This window comes from Alosa pseudoharengus, unplaced genomic scaffold, assembly GCF_046254945.1.
Source record: "Alosa pseudoharengus isolate Yale_2024_CS ecotype anadromous, Long Island Sound unplaced genomic scaffold, YU_APseudo_1.1 YU_APseudo_1.1_scf_16, whole genome shotgun sequence".
Lineage (NCBI taxonomy): Eukaryota > Metazoa > Chordata > Actinopteri > Clupeiformes > Clupeidae > Alosa > Alosa pseudoharengus.
The window spans coordinates 17,734,014-17,761,208 of record NW_027468630.1 but is presented as its reverse complement, the minus strand read 5'-3'; the positions used below and the strand labels follow the sequence as shown (position 1 = coordinate 17,761,208).

At 45.0% G+C, this 27,195-nt stretch overlaps 1 protein-coding gene across 2 annotated transcripts in view; it reads right to left on the bottom strand.

The window, feature by feature from the left end:
• Positions 1-3,518: 3,518 nt before the first annotated feature.
• tub (TUB bipartite transcription factor) overlaps positions 3,519-27,195 on the bottom strand; it is a 29,414-nt gene continuing 5,737 nt past the window's right edge. Inside the window, exons 2-12 of one of the 2 annotated variants that reach the window (XM_076288136.1) lie at positions 26,823-26,874; positions 22,462-22,624; positions 17,434-17,562; positions 14,311-14,475; positions 11,007-11,128; positions 7,354-7,545; positions 6,690-6,802; positions 5,189-5,303; positions 4,527-4,625; positions 3,931-4,102; positions 3,519-3,773 (exon numbers count right to left, since the gene is read on the bottom strand). In XM_076288136.1, coding sequence (XP_076144251.1) covers positions 3,640-3,773; positions 3,931-4,102; positions 4,527-4,625; positions 5,189-5,303; positions 6,690-6,802; positions 7,354-7,545; positions 11,007-11,128; positions 14,311-14,475; positions 17,434-17,562; positions 22,462-22,624; positions 26,823-26,874 — 1,456 coding nt within the window. In that variant the 3' untranslated portion in view covers positions 3,519-3,639. The remainder of the gene's footprint in view (positions 3,774-3,930; positions 4,103-4,526; positions 4,626-5,188; positions 5,304-6,689; positions 6,803-7,353; positions 7,546-11,006; positions 11,129-14,310; positions 14,476-17,433; positions 17,563-22,461; positions 22,625-26,822; positions 26,875-27,195) is intronic. The other variant, XM_076288137.1, reaches the window with a different exon arrangement.

Genomic DNA, 27,195 nt, shown 5'->3' with positions numbered 1-27,195 from the left:
CCTGCGGTCTCACTCAGGTGATACTGTCGTCCACCTCCATTCCAGTCTAACAATTACAGACCCTCTCTCCTAGTACACACATTCATCATGACAAATCATCATCCAGCCTCACAATCAACATCTAGTTATTCAGTGTATACCAGTAACAGTGTGATACAATCATTCATCAGTAAATTGACAATGGTATGATATGGATTGGATAGAGATTCATCACTGGATGATGATATGAATCCACATATGATGTGATGTATTTCCTCCTAGGCCATAAAGAGAGTTAGACACAGCCAGTGATGCTAAGAACTGCAGTTGGTTATCAGGTTCTCTGTGATTGCTACACTTCCTGGTATAATGACTATACTGTGTAGTATAGCATATTATATGACAGCATAGAAGAAATATTACCTCGTTATCTTTTCCTCTTTGCAAACTGGATCAGATTTCCCTCATATTCCAGTGCACCACACTACACCATTTTTCTGAATGTAAAACAATAAACTCAGCAATGCAGTTTTAAGAATGTAATATTTATGGGTAGGTAAATTTTTTTATGTAGTCTTAATAAAGGCGAATGGTAATATCTGTTTTGTTCTGTTTAGAGTCATTTAAAAGATACAGTGGCAGTCTAGTGTAGCCTGTGATTAATGGCACTCCATTACTGTAGTCAAATCATTGCACTTATACTTTATTTTCATAATTATACAAACACTGTATATTGAACAATGTGCACATTTTACATAGTACACAATGGCATACTGGCATCGAAACACAGAATATTAAAGCACTGTTTGTTCATGAACAACGTAACTAACAGAAGCACTAAAGTTCATTTGGAATTCAGTTAAGAACATCTCACAATTTAAGTACAGAAAAAAGCCTTGGACAGACCCAGTCTTGCACTGGAAAAATACCAATTAAATATGTGTTGTTTCTGTCAAATTTACAGGGATGGGGTGTACTAAATTGCAGTTTGCCTTTTAATTCCATTTTCCTTTTGTGGCAAAACGTATCACTAGAAAATGAATTACAAAATAACCATCATCACTTATGGGCTTGAGGAATCATGTATGGGCAGCCCCTTATAAGAGCCTTATGAAGTGAAATAAAGAGAGAGATATCTGTTAAATATCGAGTCTGATGCTGCAGTTCATTTCCCCACATACATACAGCAGTGGTGCCCTTTCACCGGCTCTAGTGCCCGAATGCCACTTTTTACCGTAGTAGCTGGTCACCAAAAACACTGAAGTTCTAAAACAATACTGTGGTGGCAAAGAGAACTAGTTATAGAGAAATGCTAAATTCCAAATGCTAAGTTTCAAACTGTTGTTGCATGTCAGGCCTTTTCTGTTCTGCCTTTTGAGAATGTTGTGTAGTGTTTTTAAAAGGAGTACCAAATGCAAAGGAAATTGGAGTGGAAATTGATTAGTAGCTCTCTTATTACAAATGACCACCAGGGTAAGAGGGCTGAGATGCATACCGCCCAGTAGTGAATTTGAGCAATGTCAGAACTATGCACCTGTGTCTGAAAAACAAAGAAAAACAAAAATGTTGATTACCTTTTTTAAAATGCAGATTGTGTGCTAACATGGAAAGATAACTCAGCTTCATTTAAAATTACCATTAGTAGTCTCATTCCATTGATTAATTTTTTGAAAAGCAAAATCTTTAGAGAAACATTGTTATCGTATACGATTCTGTGTTCCAAGCAACAGTATAACCCGGACGTGGGGTGAGAGTATGACACGTGATCTACTTGGTAAACGTAGAAGAGTAGAAGGATATTTAGAAGAGAAGGCTAGGCCCTATCATATATGAAAGTGGGGCATTGGAAGAATGACCTCAGCATCATGTGATCCTCTGAAAATAGCCCAGGGACCCAGGAAATGTCGAGTACAGAAAGACACACTCAAACCAGTGATGGCAGTCGGCCTGAGGCTGAGAGAGAGGGGCATCCTCAAGCCTCCTCCAGGAGACACAAATAGAAACATTTTTAGTGAGTTAAAGCATGACCTTTTAGATTCCATTTTTTCGAAGGCACGATATTTACAGCTATGTAACATACACCGTAAACCCTGGATAAAGTGCTCCATCCAATACATTCGTCTACTCCAAAAACTGTTTCTGGGTGCCAGATGCTAGGCCAGCAGGTGCAGACTGTAGTATACATTTGAAGAGTTTTAAGAATATATATTTTTTAAGAATATTCATAAATCATGTTTTTTAATGTGCATTTCAGGAAATATCAATACAATTGCAGTTGTGTGTAAAGATAAATCAAATAACAATAAACCGACTGCAGTTCCACTGATATTACCTGAAAAACAAAATAAAATAATTTAAAAAATGATTAATGCAAATTCATTAAAATGGAGGATATAGCCTTTGGAACAAACCTCTTTATTTATCAATATTTGTTTTGAAACTTTTAATGAGGTCCTTAGATCAAGAATTATTGTTGGTTTAACGCAGAGTGATCTAATCATAGTGCTGATATTTAAGAGTGGTACAATTCTTCGGTGGTTGATCAATTATATTACAGTAAACTATGTTGCACTGCTTATATATATAAATAAATAGGATGATAACATTTGATACCGCGTTCAACTGAAAACAAAGCCATTGCCTTCCATAAGTGATATGGCAGCTTTGAAATTATTACATGAGAGCTATTAAAATTGATCAAGAAACCCATTATCAAATATGACACAACATCAGGTGTGGCCTATCAAAACGTCTGTGTAGCAGTATAAAGGGTGACTGCAGGAGATGTCAACAGTGACATGCCGTAGAAAAACGTAGGCTGTAGTATACTGTCTTACTGAATCTGCACTTGATGGAGAGCGGCCCTGAAAATGAGATTCCATCGAAGAGCTGAAAAACGTTAAAAGACAAGATTTGTCCGAATGGTTCGCAGTGGCGCTTAATCAGGACACAGGGGCCAGCAGGGTATGCTACATTGTGCGAGTGAGGTGAGTGGTTAGTTACACACATGAGTCTATGTCAGATACTCGTACGGTATGGTGTGAGATTTCAAAAACTCCTCACGTAGCTGGTTAATATCAGAGGGTTAATATAAGCTTGGCAGCAGGGGTGTCAGTGGTCGCCTAAAATGACTTCAGTTTCCAGAAAGACAACAAATCAGTGGCGTGTGAGTAACATTAATAACAAAAACTGGTTAAGATCATCACAGTTCTTTTGTGTCCTCATTGTGGTGGTGGTGGTCTCTGTCAACTGTAGTTTGTTTGTTGGGTGTCTTGTGGTGAAGTCTTTGTGCTTATTCCTGCAGTAATGTCCTGATCTGGAGCAATAAGGCCCGAAGAGCCAGAGAAACCACACACACACACACACACACACAAACACCTTCACACACATACATAGACATAGACACAGATACACACACACACACACACACACACACACACACACACACACACACACACACACACACACACACACGCCCACACACATTCATGTACACAGAGTCACTCGTACACAGTGTATCTTGAACTCTCCATGCCCTCCAGAGCAGGGAGACATGGGCTGCAGAGGGCCCCACAGCCATTAGTGGCGATCGGGGGCGGCCAGTGGAGCGCCCCTGGGTCTGCGTCTGGTTGTGGACGTCTGGGGGTGGAGGGAGGGGCGCTACTCACAGGCCAGCTTGCTGTCAAAGCTGGAGAGTGCAATGGAGAAGCCCTGAAGGGCACACATGGGATAGTTGTAGTCCATAGTGAAAACGTCCTCCGCCACGCGGCCAAACTGCATCACAATGTAGTCCGCTGTGTGGGGAGAGAGGATGTTGATGCACAGTTTAGAGATGCATTGTGTACACTGACAATAACACACACAAAACAGCTAATTGACATCATTTAATTGTGACTGTAGAAGATGACTGAACATAACAGAGATATCTTATATTCCATATAAAAAACTCACGGTCGTTGTCATGGATGATCTGAAAGTTCTTGACGGAGGCCTGCGTGACCCGGCCGTGGAAGTTGAGCACGTAGGACTGGGTGTCGTCGTTCCACACCGGGGTCTTGTTGTGCAGCTCGATCACGCTCTCTGTGTTCTTGTTCTGCCATCGCGCCAGCAGGGTTTCATGCTCCTGCAGGAAGATTGTGAGGAGATGAGACAGATGTGAGGTGATGTGATGTGATGTGATGGGAGTGGAGTGGAGTGGAGTGGGGATTAAACCTCCATTAATGTGCCTGCACTCAGACACCAGCGCTCACAGCACTCAGGCGCTAACGCTAACAACATGCACTGCCATTAAGGACAGCAAGCTACACAGCACGGCAGTCAGCACACACAGGCTAATGAGATGGATCTCTAGATATTCTACAGAATTATGAATAAAACAACACAGCGTATCACATTATTCATACTACTATCATACAAGTTACATTATTCATAGTATATATTCAATATAGCATTCCATGTTCATATCTATAGGTTTTAACAGCCTATATGTGTTTTCCATGTTTGTTCCTTCTGGGACCTGGGTGGAAAAGACAAAGCCTTGCACTCACATTGCGTGGTCTGATAGATACTCTTTCATGGTCCATGTTCATCCCAGGAATGATGACACTCATCTTCCTCGGCCCTTTAAACCCTAAAACGTTGGTTTCCTGTCGAGAGGAAAGTCATCGTCATGATGAATGACCCACATATCTCATTAATCTCTCTAAAAGGCCTGGGCCTAGTAATGTTATGGCATAAATAAATCCTATGCCGAATGGCGCAGTGCAAAGATAAGCCTGTGCAATACCTTGAAACACCACCAGGTGTCTTAACAGCACTGTACCTCTAGTCACCACTAGGTGTCTCAGTGTTCCACCTTAAAGTGTTGAGTGTACTGATCCAGAAACAAATGAGCTCAGCTGCTACAGGAGAGGCTCGATCCAAACACAGCTCAGGAGCACTAATGGTTTGATTTATGTTCTCCTCATAACGGGGTTAGCTGTTGTCCAACAACTTTACAGCACACACTATATGTACTTCAGTCCAAATGTCACAGTTGCATTACTGCAGATATGCCCATCTGCATGTGTGGCCAGCACATGTTTAGTGCTTGGTCAATGCATGTATGCAGCTGCAGCTACAGAATGTCAGGCGTATCATGTTTCTCTGTGTGCTGTGAGGTGATGAATGACGCCTCCCTGCGGTGGCGGTGGATGGATGACTGACTCACGTAGCAGATGGCTGCGAGTTCTTGCCGCAGGTTGCTGGCCTCTAAGCTGGAGGTGGTCTTCACAGGGTTCACCCCGCTGTCGTATACTGTAAACTTGGTACCCATGAGGTTGGACCTGGTGGAGACGAAGCACTGTGTGTTCAAAGATGAGCCTCATAGGTACATCTTTAACATGTACAATCTTCACATACACACACCACTCTCTCTCTCTCTGTCTCTCTCTCACACACACAGACAAACACACACACATACACACACATGGTCTGTCTTTAACTTAAAGATAATGAGAAAGAAAAGACCACTAATTGCCCTTAAACTAACACACCTCTTTAAAGTGTGGAGCATTGATATCAATGATTAATTACTGTGTTTTACTTTGGTGTAAGAGTTTAAAAATGAAGACAATAAATCCAAAGAACCAACATTAATCACTGACCGGTACATTTAAAGTGTTCATTAGCAGACATAACAAGGGATCGAGAGCGCTTAAAACTCCTCAAGGTATTATTAAAGTTAGAAAACAATCAGAGCTATTACAAGCCTCCCTTTTTGAGATAAGCTACTTAAAGTTCAATTTCAGTTGTGCCGGAAGGTAGCAGGCATTAAGACAGGAAAAGGTCAAGCTAAAGGTTAGTCTGCTGCTGCAATGGGCATCACTGACAGGTGAGATATTCCCTGCTCATTTCTTTAAGTAGCAATCGGTCTGGAGATAGCAGCCTAGAGCACGCAAAGCAGGCGGGTGGGATTAATCACAAGACTCACTAGACACACAACAACACTCGACAAATCACACGCCTTACACACTGCACGCAACTGTGAAGGGTCTTTTTTTTCAGTATCTGCTGAATCTTTTGTAATTTCTCTCTCCTTATGACTGTCTCTCACAAACACACACACACACACACACACACACATACACACACAGACACTCACACAAACACACACGCACACACACATACACACACACACACGCGCCGCACACACACACAGACACTCACACATACACACACAAACAAACACACACACACACACACACACACACACACACACACACACACACACACACACACACACACACACACACAATGTTGTCGTTGTCATTGTCTGTATAGTCACACAGGTGGCAGAAGTAATGGCTGACAGGCCCTGATGCGTCAGCAGCAAACCCAATCACCCAGCCTAACAAGCGCAACCAGATGTGGCTCCAGGAGCTGTGCCATCAGAGACGGCAGCAGCAGCGCATCTGTCCAAATAGAACAGCCTCTCGACTCGGGAGTGGTGCAATCACACACTCTCAAATTGGATTTCACGGCGTGAAAGTTGCCCCACTGTTGCTGTGAGAGCTCATTTTCTCACCAGTCCGATTCTCTGCACATTCTACACCAGGTCTACATGACCTTGTATCAGCTTGCATTCAGAAAGTAATTATTTGGATGATAAAATGGTATCCCAGAGCTGGTCACATGCCGACCGTGAGCTGGGGCACGTGACCCCCCCGTACCTCAGTTTCCCGATGAAGCTCTCTCCTCCTCTAGACAGATCCGTGGGATCGATGGAGATGAGGTAATTGGATGTTTTGCTCTTCTTCCTCTTCCGTCCAGCCAACAGGAAGACCTACGGCAAGCCAGCGGGTGCAATTAAACCAAGCGAGCACCATCTCTCACAAGTAACGACCTCACCTGAGGGGCTTGGGATTACTGTATATGGTACGGTACCTTTGTGGTCAAAATTACTTTAAGACAACTGGTGTGAGATTGCAGCTTTATTCACGATACCGGGAGCATGTTACCCACATGAAATGTCAAAGTAACAAGCCCACATATCTGTGGGTGAAACCAGTCCTGATACCCTTAACACACACCCCCAACCAGAGATCATCTAACCAGCTGGTATTTTTGCTTACAAACCCTCATCCTAAGGGGTCACCATAAGAATGATGACACAGGGGTTATCTTAACATTCCTAAATCAAAACATTCCTACAGAGGGGTTTCAGATGACAGGGGTTATCTTAACATTCCTAAATCAAAATATTCCTACAGAGGGGTTTCAGATGACACAGGTTAACATTCCTAAGTCAAAGGATGGTAACTAAATTTTACTACATATATGTAAGGTATAATAAACATTTCATTCAATGAGAAAAATATAAAAATGATCCCACACCTTCTTGCCATCTTCCCGCTCCAGGTGTAGGTAGTAGGTGGGGTACATGCCCCGGTCCATGCCCTTCTTGTCGCGGGTAATCCTGCACTTCACCGTGATGCCCTGCGGCGCCGGCCGCAGCGTAAACTCCTCCAGGTCGTCCACATCAACGGCCGGCTCACACACGACCGGGGTGGATGCAGACGCTGCCTCCTGATAAAGACACACACACACACATGCACAGAACAGGGATTATTTTATTTAGAAAAGACAGACACTCACAGGTTACCCTTGTGTTTGGAAAATCCGCTCAGTCAATACAAAGTGCACTATATAGTGAAATATAATGTAGTATAGTATAGTGAAATATAGTGTAGTATAGTATAGTGAATTATAATGTAGTATAGTATAGTGAAATATAGTGTAGTATAGTATAGTGAATTATAATGTAGTATAGTATAGTGAATTATAATGTAGTATAGTATAGTGAATTATAGTGTAGTATAGTATAGTGAATTATAGTGTAGTATAGTATAGTGAATTATAATGTAGTACAGTATAGTGAATTATAGTGTAGTATAGTGAAATATAGTGGCCGCCATAAAAAAGGACACTATATAGTGAGCAGACACTGTTAGCCAAAGTGACTTATGTCAACTACAGTATATTACAAGGGATTACAGTACATTGTCCCTGGAGCAACTTGGGGTTAAATGCCATGCTCAGGGGCACAATGGTGGAAGCTGGGAATTGAACCCACAACTTTTAAGGCTGCTGCTGCTCTAAATGTTGATGAACGAATTGTATGCTGTAGGTAGACATTACAACACTAACATACTAGAGTAAGATCACATCCAGTATAGATGCCCTTAATGCCCTAAATCTGCATTTGACAGAAACCTAGTAGAGAGTTCTTACAACATGCCTATTTCAGGTCTATTTTACCTGCTAATGTGACGCATCGGTGGAGTTCATCCGAGTCCTGATGCCCATCAAGGTCACTGACCTTGTTATTCATCTCACAAAAAAGACTTCACAAACGGCTGATGTTGACTCTACTTTTGATCCTGTGAGCCTAAAAAGCTCCACATTCATCTGTCTACCTCTCTGGCTGATCTGTGAATACAGTCTGACACTTGAGCTAAAACTCTAATTCAGGTTCCACTTTGTTCCATCACCAAGGTTCCTCACATCCTTGTGAAACCCGCTAACACACACATGCAAAAGGAGGCTGGCTATGGACTCAATATCATTAATGAGAAATATCCCTAATAAATAAAGATTTAAACATTAAATATGATGTTTAATAAAACATAAAACATGCACCTACACGTGGTGTTTGGAGTCCCACTCTCTGTTCCCTGTAGGAGCTGCAGATTCATGATCACTTTCCATTTTAAGAGCAGGCAGACAGGAAGTACAATGCTGGCCACAGAGCGCCATCTGTGCGCACAAACAGAGGGGGGCTTCTTGCTAGGGGAAGTGCTCATGAACGGCCGCCATCCAACACATTAGCTGGTCGAAAGGGGGGTGGGGTGGGGGGGGGTGGGGGGGGTGATTTGACGTGTCGCTCGGCAGCCTGCATACCCCTAGGCCTGTTAATGGCACCACTGTGCCTAGCCCTGCGTCACTAACATGCATCTTATCACAAATGGTCAGTGTTGGGCAAGTTACTTTAAAATCGTAATGTACTATGCATTACTTATTACTGTCATTTCAAAGTAATTTGTTACATTATAATATTACTGTCTCTGAATTGTAAGGCATTACACTACTATTGCATTACCTTTAAGTTACTTTCACCAAAATATCTAGAAATATGGATTTGCCATTCTAAATGCAGTTTATTACGCTCAATGCAGCTTGCTCTTCCAATGGAGGGAGATGTGGTATAGCATAATGACTGAGCTAGGCTTAAGGCAACAGTAGAATGCAATACAGTAGGCGCAGTGCTCATAATGCAATACAAGGAACAATCATAGTCAGAATTTTGTTAAAAACCGACAAAAGGTCAAAGTCTGGTAAATTGTGATAGAAATACTGTAACTTTAAGGCCTAGGCCTACTCATTAAAATCAATAGAGAGCCTACTATATTGTAAATCAAAGCTTAAAGGGACACCAGGTGATGCTTTTTCTCTACGAAACTCCCCCTCGCTCAGTCTGAAGCTCTTTTCCTTTTCTTTGCGTCTTCCGTCAAGGGATTTTTTCTCCTCTGTTGTTCTCGCGTTGTGTTTGCGAATATATATCAAAACAAAACAAGCGCTTAATTTTGGGTTAAACTGCATTGTAACGCGCGTTACTGAAGTTTGTACCGAGTAAATATTACCCAATTTTTTTTGTAATGCCTTACATTACCGCGTTACCGCAAACAGCAATATATTACAGTAATTACATTACTTTTGTAACGCATAACTCCCAACACTGCAAATGGTGTGTGTGTGTGTGTGTGTGTGTGTGTGTGTGATGGGGGGCGGGTTGTTAAGTGTGTGTGAGAGGGATGCAGTTAAGGTGCAGACAGGTGGAGGTCAGTGCAAGCCCTGTGGCCTCTACTACTGAGAAATGAAGAATGAATCTCTCTCTCTCTCTCACTCTCTCTCTCTCTATGTATCTTTATGTATCTTTATCTCTCTCTCTCTATGTATCTTTATGTCTCTCTCTCTCTCTCTGTATCTTTATGTCTCTCTCTCTCTCTCTCTCTCTGTATCTTTATGTCTCTCTCTCTCTCTCTCTCTCTCTCTCTCTCTCTCTCTCTCTGTATCTTTATGTCTCTCTCTCTCTCTCTCTCTCTCTCTCTCTGTGTCAGGTGTTCTGGTCTGCTCCGCTGCAGATGAAATATGCATGTGATATAATAACCTCTGATGGTGAGACAGGGCCCAGGGCCCTCACCTTGGCAGGCCGGCTGGCACATTACTGGGTATTTTTGGGCAGAAAGCAATCTGGAGAAACACATTTCCGAACCTGCCTCAGGCAGGTACTGTGGGGACAGTCTGCCATTAACTTAAAGTCACCGCCAGTAGATCTGTGACAGATACTGTAGATGGCACATCAGGGGGTCTGATGATGGGGGTGAAGGACAGGTAGATAATGACTGATCTGTTATGTGGACAGATGACCGGGAAGTGGACGAGCCCGGACGCACATAAAGGTGGCCCTGGTGGAGCCTACTGTATGAGCAGAGCGACAGAAGAATGGACAGAACAGAAGAGAGATGAAGAGAGAGAAGGAGTGAGGGAGAAAGCAGCAGCCTCACAGGCTTAAGCTGTCCAAGTGGAGATGCTGCGGCCATGTTAAGCAGAGAGTTTATGCTGACCGTAGGGGTCTCAAGGGGGCAGACACACATTAGTGCTCGGGATGTGAGAGGAGAGAGAGTCAGCAGCACATGTCTCCTCTCTCTTGTGTGTGTGTGTGTGTATGTATGTGACAGAGTGGGAGAGTGTGTATGTGTGTGCATGTGTTTGTGTGTGTGTGTGAGTGTGTGTGTGTGTGTGTGTGTGTGTATGAGAGCGAGGGATGCACAGCGACGTGTCCTGCAGACAGAAATCGCTGGACTGCATGAACAGCACATAAACAGGCTGAGTAAGGTCCCCACCTTACACCACACGCACACACACGCACGCACGCATCCACGCACACACACACACACGTAAACAGGCTGAGTAAGGTCCATCCCCACCTTACAAGACTTCCTGCTGGTGGCCGAGCCTGGCCTCGTGTTGCTGTTGAGCTGCGACGAACTCGAGCTGACTTCATCATCATCATCCTCCTCTTCGTCAAAGTTCATGCTGCTCGAAATCCCTTCCAAAACAAACCAGTAAACAGTTAATAAAAACACTGTGCTTACTGTTGTTGTCCTGAGGACAGGGGAGCACTGAAAATTAGTGGCATGCAAGAATGCAGAAGATAAGCAACAAACAAAAACAAAAACAACACTAACATCAAAGACACCATAACATTAAAATCCCTGTGGTGAACTCTTGTTTAGATAGAGCATACTGATGCCTCTTTGTGTGTGAGAGAGAGAGTGTGTGTGTATGTATGTGTGTGTGTGTGTGTGTGTGTGTGTGTGTGTGTGTGTGTGTGTGTGTGTGTGTGAGAGAGAGAGAGGACTCTGCCGCTACATCTAAGCAGTATGTTATGTCCTAATGCTTTGCTGGGGTGGGGCGGGGAGAGGGGCCAGTCACATGGACCAAGGGCTGCTCTGGCCGATGGGGACACTAGGATGCTTCCTCCGCACATTCATCCTGCCAGAATAAACAAGGGACCCACGCCAGCATACCAATCAGGAAACTGGCAACTATATATCCTTGGGAGCAGGCTTGGAATTTTACCATTCTGGGGGCAAGGCCACTTGGCCTTCAGTTGGGCATATTTGGTGGGGGGCACAAAGGCCACATGTCAGGGCACCAAGGCCAAAGTTAACTATACAGTAGTAGGCTATAAAAATTATCAAAGTTGTATTTAGCCTATTCACTGCAGTAGACCTGCATCACTGTATGAAACATTACAAAAACATGAAACATGACATATTACATAGAACTGTAAATAATCTGATCATCTAATATTTACAGATATCTAGGCTATATATAACATTTATTTTATATTTGGCCTGTTACGAAATCATGTATTGAACAATTTAAGCACAGCTCAGCTTTAAGAAACTCAAATAGCCTAGATGCATGCTTAGCAATTTGTGATCATTAAGGCTACTTTCACAAACTCTTAGTCAGCTGTCCCTGATTTACAAATATCTAGGCGATATTTGTAACATTTATTTTGTATTTGGCCCGTTATGAAATCATGTGGAACAATTTAACACATTGTAAAACGTAAAGCCCAAATTTGGAGACATCCATGTATGTCGAACTTTACTGCAAATTCAAAACTGGATTACTCTGGAACGGCTAACTGTACAGGGGACTGCTTTACACCTTTGTGTTCGGTAATGTCTCCTGTTTATATGGTTTATATATGAGAATGGGTGAATTTGGACGCACTTTCTTTCTTGCGCTGTCACTTTCTCCACTGCGTAAAAGACTAAATTAATTTGTGCTGTGAATCCTAAGATTATTTTGACAGGCCACAGGCTAAATAAAAATCGCTATTAGTAGGATGCAAAGCAGAATATTGAAAGAAGGGGGCACCAAGGCCACCGTGGCCTGTAAACCTCTGATTTTCAAAGGGGCCTCACGGCCAATGCAAGGGGCTATGACGGCCATGGCCGTCGTGGCCGCCATGAAATTCCTACCCTGCTTGGGAGATACTTTTGAATTACAGAGAGGGGGCGGTGTGTGTGTGTGTGTGTATGTGTGTGTGTGTGTGTGTGTGTGTGTGTGTGTGTGTGTGTCTGTGTGTGTGTGTGTGTGTGTGTGTATGTGTTTGTGTGAGTAAGTGAGTCTGTGTGAGAGAGAGAGAGAGTGTGTGTGTGTGTGTGTGTGTGTGTGTGTGAGAGAGAGAGACAGAGATAGAGAGAGAGAGAATGAGGGAGAGAGAGAAGAGGTAGATAGAAGAAAAAAGGCAGAAAGATAGAAAAAAGAAGACTAATTCTCTAGAGTGGTGTTAATTAGGTTATGGTGTTATTTAAGCATTTCACTTAATATATTTCAGATGACGACCTTATTTGGTAAGCATGATTTGACTGGAGTGGAAGTTAATTAGCTGCCATCTTTTTCAGACTGACATTCAGAAAATAGAGGTTTATTGCCGGTGATAATGCAGTGCCATTATCATTAGCCTTCCTTTGTCTGTGTGGGCTGCGTGTGAGCACTCAAAGGAAAACACACACATGTGTATACACACACACACACACACACACACACACACAAGTGTATACACACAGACACACACAAGTGTACACACACAAACACACGGCCAATTCTCTAATCAAGAGACCCACAGGTCCCACACACAATCAGAGCCTCACTTCGCTCGAGTGAGTCATAATGCTTCCTATCATCAGAGCTGAGAGCCCAGCAAGTCATATCACACCACAGCACAGCACATCACAACACAACACAACACAACACAACACAACACAACACAACACAACACACTATAGCACAACACACTATAGCACAACACTAGAGTTCTCAATGGGTCAGGTCGGCCCAACAAACCCGACGGGACCCGCGGGTTCGGGTCGAAAATATAAGCAAATGACTCGGGTCGGACCTCAGGCTTAATCTTTTCCGCTCAGTGAAAAACAAAAACATGTATTAATCATCCCTGCTGTTCACCGTAAAGAAAGTCTGGCTACTGCGTGCAACGTGCATTATGGAGAGGGACGGGGGCACACCTGACGCCGCTGCATGCACAGTCAGGTCTGCAACAGTCAAAACGTATGTTTTACGTCGGGACGCGGGCTGGGTTCGGTCGGGTTACATCGGGTTCGGACTTTAAAAGCCACGGGCCGGGTCGGGTCGGGTTGTAATTTTCAGGCCCGTTGAGAACTCTACACAACACACAACACGACACACCACAACACAACAAAACACAACACAACACACTAAGGCACAACACACTAAAGCACAACACACTATAGCACAACACTATAGCACAACAGAACACACCACACTATAGCACAACACAACACAACACACCACACCACGCTACACCACACCACGGTAGAGCACACCACGCTACACCACACCACACCACGCTACACCACACCACACCACGCTACACCACACCACGCTACACCACACCACGCTACACCACAGCACACTACACCACACCACACCACACCACGCTACACCACACCACGCTACACCACAGCACACTACACCACACCACGCTACACCACACCACGCTACACCACACAACGCTACACCACACCACCCTACACCACACCACGCTACACCACCCTACACCACTGTACAGCACACTGTGCCACCACTCTGCCCCAGTCCTGCAGAGATGAGCCGAGCCCCACAAAGCACAGATCCAGAGCAGACGTCCAGCATGCAGCCGGCCGCCAGTACCTTTCTTCAGCATGGTGACCCGCAGGTCCTGCTTGCTGTGGGTCTGCGTGCTGCACACACTGTCGCTCTCGGCCTCGTCGGAGGACAGGTGACCCACCGTCAGGATCTGGATCTGACTGTCCAGGTTCTGCGCCTCGTCTTGGAAGGCAGCCGGACCGTCGATGCCTGCAGGAGCCACAAGGTCCCCCCGCCCACCAGTCAGACCAGAACCACCACAGCAAGGTCAACTAGGAGCTGGACACAGCCCATACGTACACACATACAGTACACACACAGTCAATACACATACACATGCTGGACACATACACACACACACACACACACACACACACACACACACACACACACACACGCGCGCTGGACACACACACACACACACATTCACACAGCCCAACACAAACACATGCCGCAAAAATCCGCTCAGATGCACAGCTCACACACGCACACACACAAACAAACACACACACACACACACAAATGCACAAACACACACACACACACACACACACACACACACACACACAGGCACATCATCATGCATGAATGCTTAAGGACATGTCTCTCGCCATAGATGTGCAAATTCTCACCTATGTCCCTAGACACACAAAAGGTCTCTGAATGTCCTTTGTGCTTCAGTCTGAAATGGCATGCACACACCTCCACCAACACGACTACATACTCAAATCATGCCTTGCTCTGCACAAAACACAAGCACCAGACAAAAGGCTTAAGGGCTGCTGCTCAACAAAAAACTCCTTGGTAACCACTAAGTAACCAAGGCTATAGTGACTGGTGGTTGGAAAGAAGGCCTCACAGTCGAAAATATACAACTACAAATACATATGGAGCCAGAGTGGGCAACATTTTTGGTGCTTGGAAAGAGCCTTAAAATTTCACTGGCCGTAAAAATGCATGAATTTCACAATTATGTTTTTGTTGATTTGCTTGTACATGTTTGCACATGGCCTGTTGGCTTTCCCCCACTCAGATGGGTAAAGTCACAGGACAGAGCAGATAACAGCATCCCTTTGGGTTCAATAAAGAAAAGACAGTGCTGTGTTCTGGCACCTGAAGATCACATCTATCCTCCTCAGTCCACTGATCATTATGGCTTCAAATCTCTAGCATCTCCCCTCCCTCCCTCCCTCTCTCCCTCTCTCCCTCTCTCCCTCCCTCCCTCTCTCCCTCTCTCACGACCTCCATCTTCTTTCTGTCTGTCTTGCTTACATCTCTGATGCATGGGATGAAAATGAGACTATGAGAAATTATCTCTTGATGATGCTGAGTCAAACACACAGCCTTGAGAGCTACGCTCATAATGGTCCAAAAAATAATCAAGACATTGATGTTTTCCCCTCCTGTTAAGTGTATTCAGTCTTTGCATGGACAGTAATTGATAAGAACTGCTGGATTAACACAGACTTGGTGATATTACTGTAACATCAGGGGTTTGGGACTGTGGCTTAGGGGGTAAGTTTTAAAGTCCGCACATCCAAATGTCTGACCTGGAAGCAGGACAAACAAACGACCAGACAAAAAAGAGAAAAAGTCCGCTTCAACCAGGGTTTTCTGCTCCCACTTGTTGATTACCCGAAACGTCATGGAAAAATAAAAACAAGTGGGAGCAGAAAACCCTGGTTAAAGCAGACTTTTTCTCTTTTTTGACTGTGGCTTAGGGGGTCATCAGCAAACACTGTGTGTCGTGGAGGCTGTGATCGCTCTGACAAGGGATGGACAGACAGATGACCCTCAGAAGGACAGCACAGATGAGAGGGAGAGAAAGAAGGAGTGAGAGAAGGAGAGAGAGAAGTAATGGATAGATGTCTGTCTGTATAAGACGGATCAGGGATGACAAAATAAGGACATTTGTCAGGATTTTACATTATGGCTAGAATGAGTACTGAAGACAAACAGCACATCATATGGGCCAGCTTTCTTTTGTCAAACTGCTTAATATGAAGTCACTGGGCAGAAAAGGCAAATATCCTATTTTTTGGAAGAAAATCATTACTTTCCCAGTGTGTTTCCAAATGAGATTTCAGCAAACAGCGATGCCCCTACCAGGGGAGAACTGTCTCTGCATGAAGATGATGAACTCCAGAAAGAAAAGCACGCTATGTTTCTCTTTCATGGCTAATGACACCTTGACAGAGCCCTGCGTTCAAAGCCATTTCTCTCGTTGTCGTCTTGCTCAGTTTGGCAGCCTCACGAGAGCAAACATCGCTGGCGTGATTACAACATTTCTTATTTATCTGTTTATCCGCTCTTTCCAGAGGGCAGGGTTGGCACGGGCCCTGGCGCCGACAATGAGACGCTTGAGCTCTGCCAGCCCAGCCTCATCATCGCAATGTGCCACCCGCAGAAGAGCGGAACGCTGTGCACATCTGGGAGGTGGCAGTGGGTCTCTCTTGGGGGGGGGGGGGGGGGAGTGATGAAAGATGAGCAGCTCGTGGTATAGAAGATGAAGAAACCAGACGATGGCTAAATGAGAGGGAGGGAGTGTCAACGAAGGAACGATGCGAGATCTTGAGATGTAGCCCTCAGAAACAATGAGGCGTATGATGTTTGATGACAGTGAGCTCTATTCTCCCACAGAGCCTCACACTGAGCTAGAGCTCCCCAATTAGGAGAGAGCCTGCTTCAGCCTAGAATCCCACCCAAATTTTGAGACACTCTTTCTGAAGCCTGCCTGTGTGGAAAACACAAGTGATCATGCACATTCCGACACACGCACACATACTCACAAGCACGTGCACTCTCACTCAGCCATGCGTCACATCGCGCAGATGTGTCAAGATGAGATGTGAGATGCGACACTGTTCCTCTCTAAACCCCCCCCCCACACACACACACACACACCACACACACACACATTCCCCACATGCTCTCTGAGCTGCACTGAGTCTGAAGAACCAGGTCAATGTCAACACTCCCTGGACGTGCCAAGGTGCCAAGCTACTCGGCCGACCTTGAGAGACGACACTGACAGACAGATAGACAGACAGGCAGACAGACGGGGCACGGCATGCTGAGAGGGGGAGGGTGCATCCGAGAGGCAAACAGGCCAACAGGCAGGCGGGCGATGGTGGTGACGGGTGGCGGGAGCGCCACCGTGTGGCTGACCTTTTTGCTTCCCCTTTTTCTCCTTCTTGCCGCTGCCGGTCTGCGGGGTGGAGCCACTGGCCTTGGCCTTTTTAGCGGAGCGTGGCGGCTCAGCCAGCGGCTTTACCTCCTCCTGCTCGGCCTCTTGCACTACACGCCCACCGCCCACCGCACGCCGCAGCGCACCGCAGCGCACATCGCAGAGGGGGAGCAGGCCGCGGCACAGGGGAACAGAGGAACAGAGAAAACAAACCAGGAGAAGGAGAGAAGAAAGGAAGAGAAAGAGGGGAGAGGAAGAGACGGAGGTCGTTAAAAGGAATCAGGAAAGATGGGTGTGAGTAGAAGCAGATTCAACAGCAGAGTCAGAGTCATAAGCCTCGGATTGACGACAGTCGTCTGAGCACCGATGTGAAAGAACACGCTTCTCTCTCTCTCGCTCCTCTGTCACACAGGTAATCATTAGGCCAGAATTACAAAAGGCCATATGCAAGCAGAGAGAGGGTCTCTCCTCCACATCCCACGTCTCACAAAGCCCGCTCTTGATGCTTTTTTATTCCTGTGCGTCGCATAAGACCTTGAGATCCAAAGCTTTGATAGGAAACACGTTTTTTTTCCCTGACTCTTTGCCTCTCAGCCTTGTTCTACTTCCTCCCTTCATCAGAGCTCTGGGACTGCTGTGCCGAACGTGATGAAGGCCAGGCACACCAAGAGCCTTCAGAACTCAGATCTGATATGAGTTATGTGTGAAACCATCCATATTTCTCTGATAGCATATGTATTCCTAAGGACATAGGGGACCATAATGGCTGTAATTGGCTATGATGGCGCCATATTGTAGATGCATTAACAAAGTTGAATAGTATAGTATAGTATATATTTTTTTTTGATCCTGTGAGGGAAATTTGGTCTCTGCAGTTAACCCAATTGGTGAATTAGTGAAACACAAACAGCACACAGTGAACACACAGTGAGGTGAAGCACACACTAATCCCAGCGCAGTGAGCTGCCTGCTTCAACAGCGGCGATCGGGGAGCAGTGAGGGGTTAGGTGCCTTGCTCAAGGGCACTTCAGCCGCGGCCCACTGGTCGGGGCTCGAACCGGCAACCCTCCGGTTACAAGTCCAGAGTGCTAACCAGTGGGCCACGGCTGCCCTGTATAAATAATGTGATCAGGAAATTGTAAAAATAATTATCAAATCTGTTTTCTAATGAGTTAAATTTTGTAATTTTGTAATTTTGTTTAACCAGACATGGTGCCCAGGAAGTATTCCATCTCTGTCTTGAACATGATGAGGCTCATTATTTGTGTGCAGGTGGATTAACAAGTGCGCCACTCATCATTAAATCTCAATCAGCGGACATGCCAGCGTTTGCCTGCTTATGACATCAGATTTCACATAGATAATTAGATCTGTCAGGGTGGACTGTGCTTCAGACTGGCAGCCCTCTCAATGCAGGAGGAGAGAGGGGAGCCTACACACCTTCAGGAGTTATACTGCAAGTGCAGCTATCTCACAAACTACAACTGAAGAGCAAGAAACAGAAAAATGCAACACTGCTTACCCAATGGCGCTGACATTTGGGTTTGGTAAATTGGTTCATCTGTTGAGTAAACAGTGTTTCTTTTTCCAATCTCACTCACTATCACACTATCTCACTACAGAAATGAGGAGGTAGTCCATTTGAAATGGATTTCTCCAGGTTTACAGAACCGTGCTGTCCTATCTTCACGTCATAGGAGTCAGGGTCAGCTAGGCTTATTTCAGCAGAGGTTGTCCAATGTTTACTTTCGTTGGAGTACAAATATGTTCAAATGGAAAGTCTGAATTTTTAACCTGACTTAATTATGTGTAAAAACTATTATTTATACATCACACACACTGTGCAGTAATACATATAAACAGTGGTAAAAAATTATTCAGAACCATCTCTTGCTTCATGTTACTGGACTGACATGAGAGTTCCTCTGCTTTGGAAGGTCTGCAACAGTGACCACCCTGTCTGTGGGTTTCCATCCAAATTCTTAATGCACATTTTGACCATTACATTAAGAGATCCTGTCTCGAAATGCATGACATTTGTATAAAACCTTTGACCTTGATTCACTAGAGGGGGTGGATTTTCTCCTAATTCACATAAGGTACAATTTGATTGAAGCTGATGGAAACTAGTTTATTTGCATAAATTCACATTTGTTTGGTATATTATCATAGCTTTTCATTAAAGTTTCCTTGACAACCTTATGCTTTGATCCCACAGTGAACAACTTAATAACCCCACCATTGATGTATATGTTTAACATAACAAAGCACATGGACACACAGATTTGCATTTTCTTGAAACGAATTTTTATGTTGTACATGTAAAATATGCGAATGAGTAAGAGGTAGAAATCCAGCTACTAATGCAATAAACCTAATGGCTCTAGCTCGGCCCTCTGGAGTATTCATCTGCAGTACATGTGCACTTGACCAGAATAAGAGGCTAAATCTGTAATGAAAGCACTGTATACTCAGGCTAGACCGAGCTAACACCTGCACACTCTGGGCCAGATGAACGCTTTTGCACCCACTTCAGGCATATTTTGTTTCGCAACGTGCGTGTAAAATCATTGCGAGGTATGTACAAACAGGCCGCAATGATGTAAAAGCGCAAACTGCCTATCGTGGGAGCTGAAAATGGCTAATTGCGTTATTTGTGTCATGCATAGGCTATTGCATTCATGGGAGGATCCAGGGGAAAGTGGAGTTTAGCGTAAAAAGATGGGAGGGGAAGCGTAAAGAGCGCCTAATTATGTATTCTGCGGTATGTACAAAGACTGCTCCTGAAAGCGCATGTCTATTCTGCGCCTAAATACTTCCGCCTTGTAAAAGCAGGTGTTAATCCAGAGAATCTTTCAAAGACAACAGAATCGCTATTTAGAGCACCAGTTTTGTAAGTATTTGTTTTATCAAAAGCAACCTTAACTTTCGTTGGCCTTTCAAATGTCTTACTTTCACTTTCACGTCATTCACTTAAACTTTCCTACTGGCTAGATTTGACCAATTTTCCATAGCCTACGTGCACAAGTAGTTTGAGTAAAACTACTGATCTTCATTATCTCCTTGCTTGTTGACATCTCATGTATGGTATTATTTCATGATCGCTAAACATTTGATTCTTTTTAATGTTGTCATCAGTTAACTTCATTCAACTGCGCTAGGCTCGTCCGTTCAGTTGTGGATGTTCGTAAATTGCGTTTATGGGCGGAGAAAGGCGCAGTTTACACTAGTTTGATAAATATGACGGAAACTTGGATCTGACAGTGTTCGCAATCTGCGGTTTGTCCATGACGCTGATAACGCTACGTTCGCAAATGTACGTACATCTGGCCCACAGCCTATAATCAGCCATGCCTGTGTCAGGCACAAATAGATGAATAAAAAAGCAGGAAGCAGCACTGAGTTAATGAAGGAGAGCTGCTCAGCATCAGTGCACATGACATTATTACTGTATACTAAAAACCAGAGATTTTTGGGAGCTGCTATTACTGCTGTGTGCATTATATGTCTTGTTAAGGATATTTATGGAGACTTTTGAGCAGCTCTTCTATGTCTTCTTTCTTTGTGGTGCATCCTCAATTATCAAGATAAAAGGCTTTAGCTTAGGAGGAATAAAGGGCCATTTTCTCCACAAACCCAGCTGACCAGGAGACTAAAGGCAAATGCCTTTTGTTTTGGGTGAAATAAGCAGCACAATCTCCGCTGGGTCTGGCTGTGTCCAGCCAGTGGGGCTCAAGAGCCCTGTTCTATTTATGGAGGGCTTAGCAACACAAGAGCCTGGCAACAGGCAGAGACAGGAGAGGATGAGTCCCTATGGTCCTCATCAGCATGCCGTGGTCCACTGGCACCAAGGTCACACAGCATTCACTGACCAGAGGCTCAGCGTGAGTCTCCTCAACTCAAGCTGTGATAGAGCTGTTCAATTAGAGCCAAGGCATTAATCACAAAAACAACATCCGGTTCAGCCATCTTTTCTGTGTGTTAATTAGAGACGCATTTCTGTTGAATGATAATAAGACAGTAGAAAAAGCCCACTCCACCCAACTCAGCCTGCAGGGGGCAGCAGTGCAGGTGTGGGGGTTAGAGAAGCTGTTAGCTGTAAAGTCCACCTTTTTGTGTCCATTTGCAATCAATGAAATTTCAATTTGGTTCAGTTCAGAAGCTCCCATCCCTCCCTTTGAGCGAGGTGGGCCAGGGAAGGGGATTGCAATTGATTGCCTTGAGTCAACACTCAGATAGGCACTTGCCCTTGAACTGCCTCCACCGGCACCTGAGCCCATCTCTGTAATTGCTCTGCGCTTTTGATGACATATTATCTGGGGGCTTGGGAGGCCTGGTGTGTTTTGTCGGCTTGGTAGTCCTTTATCCCACGGTTTACATTTGTCCATTTCTTTTTTTAAGGGTATTAGTGGGCTGAGGCAGGGGGTCAAGGCTTTGTGCGACATCACAAAACTTTGTGTAAAGTCAGGAGTGTTTGAGGTGAGACCGAGCCGTACAAGAAGGCTCTGGGGTGAGGTAAGGACAGTCCCCTGGTGCATAGAGAGACAAGGAAGATCATCACTGGGATGCAAATTGAGTGAGAGAGCATGGCAGCATTCATTAGCAGTAGCACTCGCCACCATCCATCATCTGTTGATTACTGTTAGTGCTAGAGTTGCTTTTCAAAGTAAGTTGTTGTTGTTGTTGGGTTGAGAAAAGAGGAACTATTAATGAGGTACACTGTTTAGGTGTACTTGCAGTGTCTGTGTGGTAAAGTAGTGTTTTTGAAGGCAACAAGCCAGTGTTTCTGGGACATGGAGAACAGTGCAGTCAGTTTACAATAAAAAGGCCATGTCATCTAGTATATGTTTAGACGTGAAAAGGAATGGCTAACATGTTAAAGAGTATTGTAATTTTACAGGCGAAAAAGCAGAGTTAATATGTTAAAGAGTGTTTTCATTTTACAGGTGGAAAAGCAGTGTTAATATGTGAAGGGTGTGGTTGTTGCCTAGGTGACGAGGGGGTGTTACCATGGTAGATGGTGCTGCTATTGCTGCTGAGGTAGCACTCCACCAGCGGAGCCTGTTCCTCAGACTGCTTGGTCCGGCGAGCACGCGACCGTCCATCTACGTTGGACTGGACCATCAGAGGCTCCTGTCGCTTCTTCTTCTGCTTCTGCTCCAGCAGAGCACGCTGCCAAACACACACACACACACACACACACACACACACAGACAAATAGATAGAGAGAGAAAAACAGAGAGAGAAAAACAGAGAGAAAAACAGAGAGAGAGATGGAAGGAGGGAGGGGAGAGGGAGAGAGACAGAGAGAGAGAGAGATACATAAATAAATGTAAAGCTGTTGTTTCTATAGCTGAGGTTACAGTACCTTGGCAGTTCATCAGCCATCCATCAGGCCGGGGATCTGCTGTGCCTTATCGCTGTTTTAATGAGCCTATTAGTGCTGTTCTCCAGAACTAATCCACATTCACATCGTCACTGGGCCACAGAATGAGTCACAAACCCTCAAAGACTCTCTGTTGGAGTCCCGCAGCCCTCACACACTCCCTTACCCCACACACACCAGTCACACACTTCCTCACCCCACACACACCAGACACACACTTCCTCACCCCACACACACCAGACACACACTTCCTCACCCCACACACCAGACACACACTAACTCACCCCTCACACACCAGTCACACACCAGACACAAACTTCCTCACCCCACACACACCAGACACAAACTTCCTCACCAGTCACACACCAGACACACACTTCCTCACCCCACACACTAACTCACCCTACACACACCAGTCACACACCAGACACACACTAACTTACCCCACACACCAGTCACACACCAGACACAAACTTCCTCACCCCACACACACCAGACACAAACTTCCTCACCAGTCACACACCAGACACACACTTCCTCACCCCACACAACAGACACACACTAACTCACCCCACACACACCAGTCACACACCAGACACACACTCCCTCACCCCACACACACCAGTCACTCAGTGTGTGTGTGTATGCAGTAGTAGTAGTGTGCACGTGCATTCAGTACTCTCTTGTACCATGAAATCCTTTAATATTTTATCAACTGCAGGGTTCCCCTCAGTCTTAGAAGCTTACATAACGTGAGACGCAGTGGCAGGATGGTCCAGAGTCTCAAAAGGTACACACACACACACACACACACACACACCACACACAGAGATACACACAAACACACACACACACACACACAGATACACACACACACACACAGACATACACACGCACACAAACAGACACACACACACACACACACACACACACACAGACACACACACACACACACACACACACACATACAGTACACACACACACACACATGCCCACTGACAGTCACACAAGCGCAGCATCACGTGCTGGAGGGGACTCAGGCACAGCTCGGTGAGTTGAGGCAGCGCTGGCGGAGCATAAAGCACGGCTGCCCCATGAATAAACCCTGAGGCAGGGAAAGCCCTCAGCCCCACTCCTCCCTCCCAGCCGCACTCACAGCACACTCTCTCTCTAACACACACACACACACACAGACACACACACACAGACACGCACGCGCCTGTGACTAAGTTCCACCATGTGAATCCAGCCCATACCACACATGGACAAGTGAGCCACTCCAGAGAGTTCCATCCTCTCTTTAGTCCACTGAAACGCTGCTTTATATATCAGACGCCTCTCATACAAGAGGCAAAGCACATGCTACTAAATAAGTAGCTATCATAATAAACAACCATCTATCTCAGCTTTTAGCAAACCCACATCTAATGTACACAGATGGGAGCGTAATGCACCAGCGATGTTTCCTGATCGTGTGCAGAGGACTTCCGACGAGGTTCATTAAGACGTAAGGATGTCTTAAGTCATGGCACTTCATCCGGTTTCTAGACCTTACACCCCATTAACTGACAGAGACAGCCCCATAATGAACTGTATTCTGTAGCATGTGACACGCGTGCTCTCCTCTGGCTTGTCACACAGTCAACTAATACCTGGCTGGCTAGCCTACATATTGTGCGACGGCTTCATCCACTGCAGAGATGGCGATGAGAAAAATCTACTGACTTATGGTGTCTGTGGACAACTGTGGAGGTGTGGGGCTAAGGGGCTATGAGTCACAGTGTCACTCTCTCAGTCACACACTGGATGTATGTGTGTGTTGTGTGTGCGTGTGTGTCATTGTGCTTCCTGGATCTGCCTGTTTTTGGAAAATAAGGCATATTTTTGTATGGAACTTTCGTCTCCTGACACCTCCTTCCCTCAACACCACCTAATCCAGTGGCGCACCTCCCTAAACGTGGGGTGGCTGCCTTGGTCCCTTATAGTGTGTGTGTGTTTGTGTGTGTGTGTGTAGCGATGGTGAGTTGATGCACTGAACAGCCTCTTTCTCTATCTCTATCTGTGTCACAATTTTCTGATTGAACACATCTTCTCACACAAAGAGGTCTTGATGGCTCGTACAACACATGCATATGCTAATGTGCCTCTATCACTGAGTCCATTAGTGTGTCCAAACACACACACACAGGCACACATTCACACACACACACACACAGGCACACATTCACACACATACAAATCCCGATTCAGCTGCAGCTGCAGCATCCCCATGCAGGCAAATACATTTGCGCTGCTGTAGCTTTTGACATATAATGTCAAATGGAAATGTCTGGAAATGTCTGGCAAATATGGAAATGTCTGGCAATACCATTTGCCTTACTTACTTCCATCAAATGCCACATCCATTAGCATCCCTGCATCTTACTGTCCCCCGACCAGCGCCTCGTTACCTTTTACTGCTATTACAAGACACATACGTTACGTGTTCATTATATTAATAATCATGACACATATCATTTTGGTCCTCGGCCCAACTTCTCTTTATATCCGTGTGAAAAGGATCGACATCGAGCTAGGCAGACGCAATTTAAGAGGCCCGTGTTCACAGAAGCCTTTTATTGATTTCTACGCCAAGCACAGCACAGCGGCTGATGACTCAATACATTACTGCAGAGAAGTGTGTGATGAATATTACTGTTCCGACTCGACACAGTGTGTTCCATTTATCACTTTTAATATCCCTGACTTACACTCAGCTCAGTGCTAATATCGATGATAATCTGGGCGACTGCGAGAAAAATAATTTTAATTTTAAATAAATTACTACTCCAGATAAATAATATCAAATTGTACTGCAGTTTTTGGCGCTCATTCATCAGCTGTTTCATCTGAAGGATTGACAGTTCAGTTAAGGAAGGTATTGATGAGTGTAGAGCAGTGGTTCTCAACCGCTGTGCCGAGGCTCATGGGAGCATATGCCCATCACTGTGGTCTCAGCTCATGAACACACTAGCCTATAGTGAATGAGAGAGAGAGAGAGTGTGTGTCTGTGTGTGTGTGCATATGCCTATCACTGTGGTCACAGCTGTAGCCTATCGAGAAACATATGGGTTTAAGAATGAACACTCCTGTTATTGCCTAGATAATAATTTGTGTGACATACTTACAATCAGTAACCATAAGCCGATGTGCCTTGGCGTTTTGGTTTGATCTTTGGTGTGCCTTAGCCCCAAAACGATTGAGAACTTCTGGTGTAGAGGACATCCTCTCTCATGAGCCTTGCAATGACTAACACCCAGAAGAGTTGTCATTTTCACAGCACAACGCAGCACGTAGCTCAGAAGACATCCAGTAGCAGTCTCAGAGCATCCAGATAGAATGACATATTTTTCTGAGCTTATTCCCTCCATACCAATACAACTTATGCATTTCCAGTGGGTGGCAAGGCCCAGATGACAGGCACTGCGAATGCACACTCTAATGCACACTCTGATGCACACTCTGATGCACATGCTAACGCACACTCTAGGTGCTTACTGCAGAGTCATTCTCCTTGACTGTTTCCTTGCTGATGCAGTGATTACTGTCATTATGTACAAGTAAGTACACTTGCAGTATGTAAGTATACTATCAGTATGTAAGTAGACTGAATAAAAGGAAAATGCACCTCATCTTGCAGCAAGCAAACTCAATCACACTCATAGGCAATAGACTGGCGTGGACAAACACATGTACTCACTCACACACACACATACACACACACACACACACACAAAGAAAACATGGCCCACTCATTGTACTGATGGGAGTCCTACAGGGTCGTGCAGATAAATACACACAAATACACATACACACACACATACACACATGCTCACAAACACACACACACACACATACAGTACACATACACACACACACACACACACACATAAACACACACACATACGCACACACACACACACACACACACACACACTCTCTCACCTGTCTGTCCAGTTTCTGCTGCCGGAGGTTACTGCTCTCATCATCCAGCGTGCTGCAGAGGGGGAGGGAGGGGGGTGGTAGAGAGGGAGAGGGAGCGAAAGAGAGAGAGAGAGTGATAGAAGGAGAAAAAGGTAGAGACAGGATAGAGAGAGAGACAGGGAGAGTAGGAGAGGGAGGGATAGAGAGAGGGTAGAGAGAAAGAGCGAGAGTTTAACACAGCTGTCTTGCATTTTCAATCGACAGATCTGATCGGTCTCAGAGAGGCCATTTCCGTCTTCAAAGCAAACCTCGAACAAGTGATATCAAAGTGGGCCATCCATGCTATTCCCTCAGCCATCTTTAATCATCTACAAGTGAAAAACCACTTCAGCAT